This window comes from Daldinia loculata (genome assembly GCF_022478755.1).
Source record: "Daldinia loculata strain CBS 113971 unplaced genomic scaffold F4817scaffold_36, whole genome shotgun sequence".
NCBI classification, from domain to species: domain Eukaryota; kingdom Fungi; phylum Ascomycota; class Sordariomycetes; order Xylariales; family Hypoxylaceae; genus Daldinia; species Daldinia loculata.
The window spans coordinates 54,437-65,067 of NW_026054890.1; the positions used below are offsets into that span (position 1 = coordinate 54,437).

Here is a 10,631-nt window from a genome sequence, read left to right on the forward strand (position 1 = left end):
AATAGAAAACACTCACGACTCCCATCCTTCCATTGACCACTTGATCTTACTGGTCTTTGAGGCTGTGCTGGAGGTCGTCTGTGTCAGCTTGCCCGGATATATTATCGCAAGATTGGGACATTTCGACGCCGACAAGCAGAAGTTTCTAGCGAATCTCAACGTCATGCTATTTACGCCATGCCTAAGTATGCGCATATGGTCGGGCCTGTTCTTTTGGTAATAACAATACTAACAGATAGACAGTTTTCACCAAACTAGCATCACAGCTCAACGCCGACAAACTTATCGACCTTGCAGTTATACCTTTCATCTTTATCATCCAAACCAGCATATCTTACTTAGTATCCATATGCGTCTCGAAAGCATTCCGGTTTTCGAAGCGCCCGGCCAATTTTGTTACGGCTATGGGTGTATTTGGAAATTCAAACTCGCTACCAATTTCCCTCGTCATTTCGCTCTCGCAAACTCTAAAGGGGCTCCATTGGGACAGGATACCAGGCGACAACGATGATGAAGTAGCCGCACGCGGTATTTTATATCTCTTGATATTTCAGCAGCTTGGGCAATTGGTCAGATGGAGCTGGGGATATCACATTTTGCTAGCGCCCAAGAACAAGTACGAAGAATACCAGGATGAGACGGTAGAAGAGGGCAGATATAGAGACGAAGTGCCTCGAGACGAAGTTTTGATTCCAGGTCTTGACGGAAATGTTACCGAGAATGATGACCGCAACGACTCAGACAACTCAGACGACGGGGACGTATACGAACCGGCCGGTCGAACTCCAGTAGCTGGGACATCGGTAGCATCGCCCACCGATTCCGATGACGAAACTGCCGCGCCAAGAAAACGGACAGCAAAGGGGTATAGCAGTGGTACTAATTCCCCCAACGGTCACTCCGTAACAACCGGGCCCGGCGACATGACATTGTTTCCTCGTATGCGAGACTTGAGTGACACGGACATTCCAAGTGGAGTTAAGGGATGCTATGTGCGCGCGCGTCTCGGAATCAAGAAGGCTGCTACGTCTACTAAGCAACGCATCGTTCAGCTTTCTACACGCGCATACAAAGGTCTACCCAATCCGATCCAGGATGGTCTGGCTAGGGTATGGGGATGGTGGCTCCGAGTTTACAACTTCTTGTGGGAATTCATGAACCCACCACTGTGGGCTATGCTTATTGCCATCATCGTGGCTTCGGTGCCTGATCTGCAGCGACTATTCTTTCAAGAAGGGACATTCATCAACAACAGCGTAACCAGAGCAGTATCTCAGAGTGGCGGTGTCGCCGTACCTCTTATTCTGGTGGTGCTAGGTGCCAACCTAGCTCGAAACACGCAAGCCCAGAAGATTAGCGACCCCGAAGAACAACAGATTGGAAAACGCCTCCTTGTAGCCTCGCTCATTAGCCGCATGTTACTCCCTACCCTCATCATGGCACCTATTCTAGCGCTCTTCGCCAAATACGTCCCCGTTAGCATACTGGATGACCCAATATTCATTATCGTCTGCTTTCTGCTCACGGGTGCGCCGAGTGCTTTACAGCTGGCACAGATCTGTCAGATCAACGAGGTATACGAAGGAGTCATGTCAAAGATCCTGTTCCAGAGCTACGTTATCTGGTAAGTCATATATCATGCTAAATTTCATGAGGTCAAAGTATTAACGGTTTCTAGGATTCTCCCTTCAACATTAGTGCTTGTCATGATGGCGCTAGAGACGGTAGAATGGGCAAGATGATAAAAGTAGTCATTCGGCATCCAACCACTTGTACACTTGTATTATATAATGTGCGATATGCGGGAAAGGGGGAAGCAAGAAAAAATTAGCTTGAGCGATGGTCCGGCGTAAAGGTAGAAGTGTATTAGCTTTGCGTGTCTCAGTCATTGCTTCAGCTATTGCCTGAACATCCCGACCGAGTGCGAGACCGACTATATTGTGTCACGATGAGGTTTGTCACGGCGAAGACCGCTCAATATGATCGATACTCGTTGGAAGTCCAATGTACTTTTTGTACATAGAAGGATAGGCCCCTTAGAGATACTCCAAGTTCGGGCTCCGGGTGTTGGTTGACTCTTACCTAGGAGTTTTACCTAGGAGTTTTACCTAGGAGTTCGATAGCTCAAGTCAAGGTTCGGGAGTGTCGTAGCTATGCAAATATATAATTCTGTATACTATGCAATGGCAATAATTTTTGAATTAAACATAGCTAAATGACTGGAGTTGTCTAAATTCATTTAGGGCAACACATCTCGCGGCGTCATACGATTAGATAACATGGACCCCGCCATACGATATGGATGGAAATCACTAACAGGTATGTACCTTATGTACATCTGTAGTAGGTAGGTACATAGGTACGCTGTTTCTAATAAAAAATAATGTAACTTCCAATTCGTTCAATCTTCAACTTTAGGTACATTTTACTATTCTTCAAACCATCAAGGATTAATCTTTTAGCTCTCAGCCTTACATACCCCATTAACAATATCATTCAATTTCTTTTTTGTCCACTACTCAACATAGGTCGCAGAAAGAGACCCCGCCATCAAAAAAGCCAAAAACTGTACCCGCGGTCAAGAAAGATGGGTCAGGAGTCTTCGCATCTCATCGACCCGGACACGCCGCCAGAGACATTATCGGAGCGCAGTCTCCGTGCTGTCGCACAGCTCATCAAGGATGGCGGCGCAAAAAATATCGTTGTCATGACCGGCGCCGGTATCTCTACCGCGGCTGGAAGTGAGTCCGTCCATTCTTTTTACATTTTTTCTTCTCACTATGCAATTTATATATCGTATCTACCCAAGTTCTACGTAGCCAGCCTTATCACATATCACACTTACTTATCACGATGCAGTACCCGACTTTCGCTCCCCTAAGACGGGGCTGTATCACAATCTTTCTCGCTTCAACCTCCCGCATCCGGAGGCTGTCTTCGAGATCGACTTCTTCCGCACTAACCCGGAGCCCTTCTACCTACTAGCGAAGGAGCTTTACCCGGGAAACTTTAGCCCGACAGTCTCACATGCATTCATCGCCCTACTTGCTAAAAAGGGTCTTCTCCGCATGCTTTTCACCCAGAACATAGATTGCTTAGAGCGTGTTGCTGGTGTGCCTTCCGAGAAAATCGTTGAGGCTCACGGCAGTTTTGCTAAGCAGCGCTGTATCGACTGCCGTACCGAGTTCCCTGATGACCTGATGCGCGAGCACGTCAAGCGTGGCGAGGCTCCGCGATGTATCCGAAAGGACTGTGGGGGCCTCGTCAAGCCCGACATCGTCTTCTTTGGCGAGCAGCTCCCTGAGACGTTTTATAATAACATCTCGGTGCCTAACACCGCTGACCTAATGCTTGTCATGGGCACCAGCTTACTGGTACATCCGTTCGCCGGTCTACCGCAACGGGCACGTGAAGGTGTGCCGCGCGTACTTATCAACCGCGATCGTGTAGGCGATATGGGCTCGCGTGCAGACGACGTCTTAGTCCTAGGGGACTGCGACTCCGGGATCCGGAAGCTGGCGGATGAGCTGGGATGGGGCGACGAACTGGAGGCGACATGGAGAGCCGTAGTCGGAGAAAAGGAGGCAAACCGACAATTATCCAAGACAGAGAAGGAGGAGGAGATCCATGACGAGCTTGATCAGCTGGCTAGGGATATGGAGAATAAGTTGGGCATCTCCGAGGGCGGCGACGACAAATTCGAGGCTAACGTCGCGAAGCAGGGAGAGGGCACAACGACTGTTGGAACGCGCGAACCGGATCATGCTAAGGAAGGCATTAAGGAGAGCACTGCGCCTAGTGATGCAGCACAGCTCGTGGACGACGGCGAGACGGTTCCGGCGAAGAGCGCTGAGAGATTGGATCGAGAGGAAGGCCAGAAAGATGAGGGAAAGGACGTGGAAGCACGAGAGCAAGATAACGCGAAGATGAGCTATGAGCCACTGCAGCCTACGAAGGAGAAGCCTGTTACGGTGGACGACAGTGTCAAGGCGGAGGATAAGGGCGGGGGCGATGAGCCTGCGCTATGAGTTCGCCTTTGGTTATTTAGTGTGATATATACCTACGCATATGAGGTGGTGACAAGATTTCGCTATGGGCTTATGGTTTTGATGTGTGAATTGTCGGTTGTGGGTTATGTATAGATTATTATCTATAAAGACGGACGGGCGGGCGGCCGTGTATAGATGCGACAATATATACCCACTAGTATTCTGAGATAGAGATGAGGTGGGTTTTTGTTGCTCTTTAGTGTAGAGATATATATAAGCATCGATGTGTGAATGATACGAGTTGAAGGCGATATTAATACAACTGAGTGGGATTATTAGTTTGCTACGTACCTCTATGGAGCGATTAGGTTACGTATCTACCTAGGTTAGGTACCTAGGCATTGGATTATGTTGTTTTCCTGCTGTGTGTCGGAGCAAGAGAGTTTACAGTCGACGAATAGTGCCTCCTAATACTTTGGAAAAGGTTCTCCTAGGGGATATTACTTCTAGGAAGGCCGCATCCTACGAGACTGTCAGTAAAACGGTAAAATCTATTCATCACTTCTCAATGCCATAATTGTTTAAAACTGAGGCTAGGTTATAGAGGGTACCTTGGCGCATCTTTCTCTCTCCCGGCGAGTGATTATATTCAGTGGTAGCCGGTAGTAGTGAGATAAACATTTTCAACTTGATAACCTCAGGAGCTGTAGTAAGATGTGTTGGCAAGAATTAGAACTAATAATATTTTGCAGAGCTAACCTACCTAATCTACGATCTATAAGTCTGGTCATCATATATATCTAAGTTACATAGTTGTGTATCGTCATATGTGCTAATAGATCAAATATGAGGACCGCGTATGAAGTTTTTGGTTGCCATTCAGGCTTAGTATAACGGCAGCATCAGTCCGTGAGAACTCCGGTGTCATTTAACATTTTCCTGAAGAAATCCGGTTCCTGATACATTTATGAATCAAAATCGATATTCTATAGCCGGATAGATAGTTTTTACAAAGACTTTCTAATCTCATATGAGTAAGATACAAAGTGGCGCTTCTCTTCCAAGATACCGGTATATTACAATAACAGTAGGCAGGCCACATATTGTCTCATCACACACGCTATTGCCACCGAGACATGGATACAACGGCTACACTAGATATTAGTGCTTCTCACGCCAAGCTAACCCTTTTTAAAGAAGAGGTATATGATGATATTTGGAAATACCCAGACTGGCGGTCGGACTGCTTATTAGGACACGCGCCGGCGAACTTGACCTCTTTATAGGCAGGGACTAGCATCGGCAATGCTATCGCTTAACTACATACGGCAATTTGTACGAGAAGCTGGGTGTGCTGATTGCCTCGTCTATGCAGTTCTGCGGCTGTGATGCAAGGGGATGAGCTCGGAGACGGACTATTGGCTCGTCTGTATTGGTGGTGATAGTGTGGTTTGTTTCACCTAAGTCGTCCGGTCGGGACGAGGCGAGCCAACGAATCAAAAATAGGAATACGAGGTTGTCACATATATTTTACAAGCACATAATTATGAGTTTTGAGCGTCGGGGGCTAGATGAAGAGTTTAACCGCACGCGCTATTCGAACTACGGAATACTCCCTTTAGAATCATCATGGTTTGAAGTTTCGAGTCGCTAGTATTGGTTAGACGGTTTCAGCAGGGCTATTAAACGTGAGGATCCGGATGGCTCCGAGCTACAATATACGTACGGAATACATATGTCCCCCATCCCCGTTTGATATTTCTCAACCGTTGTTGATAAATTCAAACCTACCAATAACATCTTTAGATAAGACAAGGTAGAGATAAGTCTTCGAGGTAACATCCCGAGTTGAAAGGTTTCTATCTTTATTCTTCATTCGTATGGAATATGGAGTGGGTAAATTACCATAACGCCTTTTTAGCTAATAGCCTAATATAAACAAAGATGCCATACGAAGGGCTGTAAATTAGTTAAAGGCGGCCTTGCCGATAAGTCCTAAGAACTCATGCGTTAGGTAGGAGATAATATGCTATAATAGGATGACTAATTTATTCTCATTTTATATACATAACTTCATCCACATGGAATCTTGAAGACTTCGCTCACTTTGTTCATACTGATGAAAATCTCTAATGGTTCACTGTTCGCAGAAAAGCATGTGCGGAGTCTAAAGAACACTATCGGTATAATTCTAGCGCAAGCGGCCCCCTGCCAAGACAACCAAGGGTTGTCTATTCCCTGTCAAGTTGTTCCCCTGAATTTTATGGAGCCGTATCCCCTTGTATCCCTTTTCCTTTTTGGGGGTCCTGTGCCCTCACGATACATGGAATCAAGACATCAATTCTCATAATTCGAACCATAGTTCACTCATAGAACGTAGGTTGTTATTCGCCCTGCGGTTACCCATGCATAATGTGTAATTCGCCCCGTCGTGATCATATCAATGCCGCCTTACGCCACTTCTAATTCTCACTAACTACCCAAGTTTACTTCACAAGTTTCTATCCCTTCTTTACCTAACTGCTCTGTCAGGAACAGGAGAACCGTTGTGTGTCATCAGAAAGTAGACTTCTGGCTTGGCGACTTCGAAGAAATACTACCTCACACCACCCGCCGCGTGACAATTCAGGAATTGCAGGAGAAAAAAAAAACATTATCACGAATCCCTCCTAGGACCATATTACAAGCCTACGAGCTTATTCTTACCTTACCCTTACTATTTTCCGCAAATAGAAGCCAGCCGCTTCCAGATTTATCAAAGTTTCGGAGATCGCGCATGGCATCCTAACATACAACGTCGATTGCATTGTGACGCTGAGCTCTTGGTCGCTATTAGGATCGACATGTACTGCTAGCATCCTCGTTTCAACCCCGCTGTATCAACACGTCCCTGTCGCGCGCTCCTGGTTCCGAATCTGCGGTCCGAGCATATCCCTTCTGAATTCTGCACATAGTTAAACTTTTTTCTTGCTTCCTACTATTCTGTACAGTCATTACCGTCTTGGTTGTTAGGGAGAGAGTGTGTGCGCGCGCGCGTGTGTGTAAGAGTGAGAGTACGGTAATATTAGAGGTGGAAAGCAGCGCATGTATAATTGTGTGAAAGGAAACGATGGTCTCATTCTTTGGGTTTAAGCTCGGCGGCGAGAAAAAGAAGTGAGTCGGAATAAGTCTTGCGTAGTACATCTAACTAACAATATACAGAAGCCGAGAAGATGAAGAGGCTTCACCAACGCAGGTTCGTAGGAAACTTGTTAGAGAGCCTCTAGATGAGGAATTTCCCATGAGGGAGGATGGGAAAGCCGCACCTTATAGTGTCAACGTCTACTCGGTATCCCGTCCCAACACGTCTCATTCGGTCAAAATCACGGCTATGCAGGCGAAACCATCTCCCTACGGCGCAGACATGGCCAATGTAGTTGGTACGAACATATCCGAACTTCCTCAGCCAAGTTTTCCGGCTCTAAAGCAACATTCGTCGAATCCCATCTTGGGAAGTGGTAGTGGTTGGCAAAACACTCCGACTCAGGACATAGTGCCTCCAGTTCCTATGCGAAACCCTTCACGGCCAGCTACTCCTGTTCAGCAGCAACAGACAGTCTGGATGAATCCCCTCGAAATGCATTCTACCACAGGTCCACCGCCGTCCTTGGCATCAGCGCCCTTACCGTCGCTGAGCAAACATCAACTTAAACTGGAAATTCCTAATGATACGGCCCCCTTACCTAGGGAGGAGGATCCATCATTGCCTCCAGTACCTCTGCGGATAAGAAGGCCAAGCCCTGGTCCACACTCTGCCGAGTCGCCACAGAGAAGTCAATCGCCAAGTAAGCCGCCATCCCCTCCGCAGTCGATTAGAGGTGGAACGCCGGTCTTGGGACGGCCGCCATTTCCTAGGGACGACATGTTCCGTTCGTCAAGCAGAGGCAGTCACAGGAACGGACCGACTACTCTTAAAGAGGTACAAAATGTCAGGGATATGCCAAATCGCGGGCATTTTGGACCAGCGTCGATCCCTTCGCCTATAGCGACTCCCCGTGGTAGCGAAGATCGAGTTCAGGGCGGCCTAGCGAATATCTTGGGCGATCCCGGTATCCATATCCAGTCAGTCGGGGCAAGACGCGACACAGTAACTTCCTTTTCAACCCCCATCCTGTCCCAGAGACGAAGCCTTGAGATGCGAGTGGAGGAGCTCACGAGACCGCGCGTGGAAGAACCAATACAGCGTCCAAGGACATCGAACGGTCCCGAGATGCGCAAGCTCATGCGGCCTCCGCCGTTGAACCTCGACTCTCGCCCGAGAACCCCCGATCGCGCCGGCACTTATCCACCACCGTTCGCCATGAATCAGGGACCTCAGTCGCCGATGCAGAGTCCGCGTAGGATGCCGAGGGATAGAAATGGCCCGCCACCTGCTGCTGTCGGGGCGCGTAGGCCAAACACTAGAAATGTGCGCAGACCCGCCGCAGACGAGTACGAGATTCAGCCGTCGTCTCAGCCGTCGTCTCAACCACAGTCCCGATCTCAATCCCGATCTCAGTCCCGGGCCAGGAGAATGTCTCAGGACAGCATGGGTTCCATTTATGACCGGCCGACCTCCCCCGACAGCCCTCTAATGCCGCGCACGGGACCGCTGGCAGGAAGCCCATGCATCACGCCCATCGAAGCACCACTAGCACCACCACCGCTCAAGAACGCGGGCTCGCGGTCGCGTCTACAAGAAATGGAACTATTCCTTGCCGACGGAGACGAAGAAGAGGCCGAGTTAGACGAGCCACTGATCCCGCCACGCCTAGGTAACCGCAACGTTCCAACCCCAGATTCCACGATGTGGCCGATGCCCTCGCCGATCTCCTCCTCGTTCGATGATTACTCCTCGCGCGTTGGATCCCCGCTTGAGACACCGCCTCGCATGTTAGCGGATATGGCCAGGGGAGGTAACGTAATGATTGGTACGCGATCAGAATCGCCGTTTGGGATTCGGTCTTTTAATTTCAGCCGGCCAATGACGCCGACTCTAGGACATGCGCCGCTGCGCCACGAATTTAATCACCTTAATCATTATGGTGGTAGCAGTGGTAGCCATAATGTAATTATAATGCCGCCGAAGCGCTCCGAGACTGCCCCCTTATCACCTAGATTCCGCGACCCGCAGGCCTCGCCATCATTTAGTAAGCCGCTACCGCCGAAGTCAAATACGGTGTCTCCTAGCATGGGCCATAGGCACAACCGTAGCCTTAGAAGCCCGGCAATCGTGGGGGATGATTTCGGGGGCGGTAGGTTTATCTAACCTAGCCTGGTTATTGTCATGGTATATCATGGTGCGGCTGGCTGGCTAGCTGACTTCGATTCACGTACGACTATTAACAGACAGGCGGGGACTGATAACATTCGTTTTTAAGCTTCCGTTTCCTATTATTTCTCCCCTTTGTCTTTGGAATATCGCATCGCATTACATTACATTACACTATCACGTCATCTTCAGCCGAGATACCCCTTATATATTCGCACATACCCGTAACATTACCTTTACGTTACTATACTTTGCTCCCTTTGTCGATATATGGGATTCGCGATTCGAGATTCGAGCTGGGCGTTCGGAAGGGGGAAAGCAAAATGGAATTCTCATTTAATGTCTGCATCGGCATCAGCATTTAAGCATTGGCGGTTTGTATTTCGCCTACTGTATCGCATATGTATGTATAGCATCTGTTTGGAGGAAGAGAAAAGAGAAGGCTACGCTAGGATGCGCGGTTTGGATGGGATAGAAAGACGGGGCTTTTTTTGTTGGACTGGTTAAGCTATCTATGATTCTTGTATATTGTTAATGCGGACGGCATATATATATTACATATATTTTACCCTTAGGCTCTTGGTGAATTGAGGTTAGGACTATTCAGATCTTGTGGTTGAGGTTTACTATGTAGTTCCCCTATTCCCCTTTCAATATTCATCCATTACTATCGAACTTTGCGCTCACGGTATGTGAGAGGCGTTTTCCAGTTCGTCAGCGGGCTTTTACTATTGGAATGCCATAAGATTCATGTGGAATGTGCATATGCCACATGGCGACGGATTGTCAATATGAATAAGGCTGAGACTGTGAGGAAGCCTTCACGAAGGGTGGAGGATCTCTATGGGTTCAGTTACTAAGACTTTGAAATGGTAGATCACTTTGAAGTACAGGTCGAAGGTCATATCGGCAAATCTCCCCGTCCCTCTATGTAAGCCCCTTTTTTTACAGCCCAAATCTAGATCAGCCTAACGTCAACGATATATATCGGCCTTAATAGTTTATTAAGCCCTTGGGGCTCAATTTCATGCCCGTGAGAGATATTATATGGCAATCTCGATCGCCAACCAAGAAAGTCGCGATAATGCATATTTATATACGGGATTACACATGCTGCTACAGCTATCTTCCTCCAATGAACACGGTCGTATTATAATATCAAACTAGCGTCATAAGTAAATGTTGTCATATTTCACATGTCGCAGACATCCCGGCCGATCTTCACTCCATACGATCGTGATGGTGGAATTGCTCCGGGTCTGGCCTTCAGTGACGTCACATGCACGTATGAATAAGATCCTAGATTCCTAGGCAGACCATTGCTCAGAAATACAAAAAGGTCGATTAGATGA

General features: G+C 47.9%; 3 protein-coding genes across 3 annotated transcripts; all 3 read left to right on the forward strand.

The window, feature by feature from the left end:
- F4817DRAFT_342208 (auxin efflux carrier) lies at positions 1-1,827 on the forward strand. Its single transcript, XM_049303886.1, has 3 exons — positions 1-185; positions 244-1,624; positions 1,679-1,827. Exons 1-3 carry the CDS (start codon positions 164-166, stop codon positions 1,740-1,742), a joined length of 1,467 nt encoding a protein of 488 aa, XP_049157503.1. The 5' UTR covers positions 1-163; the 3' UTR covers positions 1,743-1,827.
- Positions 1,828-2,402: 575 nt separating this feature from the next.
- On the forward strand, positions 2,403-4,322 carry F4817DRAFT_342219 (NAD-dependent deacetylase sirtuin-2). The gene is made up of 2 exons (XM_049303887.1): positions 2,403-2,741; positions 2,860-4,322. Exons 1-2 carry the CDS (start codon positions 2,588-2,590, stop codon positions 4,026-4,028), a joined length of 1,323 nt encoding a protein of 440 aa, XP_049157504.1. The 5' UTR covers positions 2,403-2,587; the 3' UTR covers positions 4,029-4,322.
- Positions 4,323-6,938: 2,616 nt separating this feature from the next.
- F4817DRAFT_161707 (uncharacterized protein) lies at positions 6,939-9,413 on the forward strand. Its single transcript, XM_049298093.1, has 2 exons — positions 6,939-7,142; positions 7,191-9,413. Exons 1-2 carry the CDS (start codon positions 7,099-7,101, stop codon positions 9,274-9,276), a joined length of 2,130 nt encoding a protein of 709 aa, XP_049157505.1. The 5' UTR covers positions 6,939-7,098; the 3' UTR covers positions 9,277-9,413.
- Positions 9,414-10,631: the final 1,218 nt, after the last annotated feature.

What these genes read in the sequence shown, in the direction of transcription:
- F4817DRAFT_342219 (XM_049303887.1), top strand. Translation starts at nt 2,588, where the DNA reads ATGGGTCAGGAGTCTTCGCATCTCATCGACCCGGACACGCCGCCAGAG. An exon ending in TATCTCTACCGCGGCTGGAA is followed by an intron (nt 2,742 to 2,859) that starts GTGAGTCCGTCC and finishes ATCACGATGCAG; the next exon opens with TACCCGACTTTCGCTCCCCT.
- F4817DRAFT_161707 (XM_049298093.1), top strand. Translation starts at nt 7,099, where the DNA reads ATGGTCTCATTCTTTGGGTTTAAGCTCGGCGGCGAGAAAAAGAA. An exon ending in CTCGGCGGCGAGAAAAAGAA is followed by an intron (nt 7,143 to 7,190) that starts GTGAGTCGGAAT and finishes AACAATATACAG; the next exon opens with AAGCCGAGAAGATGAAGAGG.
- F4817DRAFT_342208 (XM_049303886.1), top strand. Translation starts at nt 164, where the DNA reads ATGCTATTTACGCCATGCCTAA. An exon ending in GCTATTTACGCCATGCCTAA is followed by an intron (nt 186 to 243) that starts GTATGCGCATAT and finishes ACAGATAGACAG; the next exon opens with TTTTCACCAAACTAGCATCA. An exon ending in TTCCAGAGCTACGTTATCTG is followed by an intron (nt 1,625 to 1,678) that starts GTAAGTCATATA and finishes AACGGTTTCTAG; the next exon opens with GATTCTCCCTTCAACATTAG.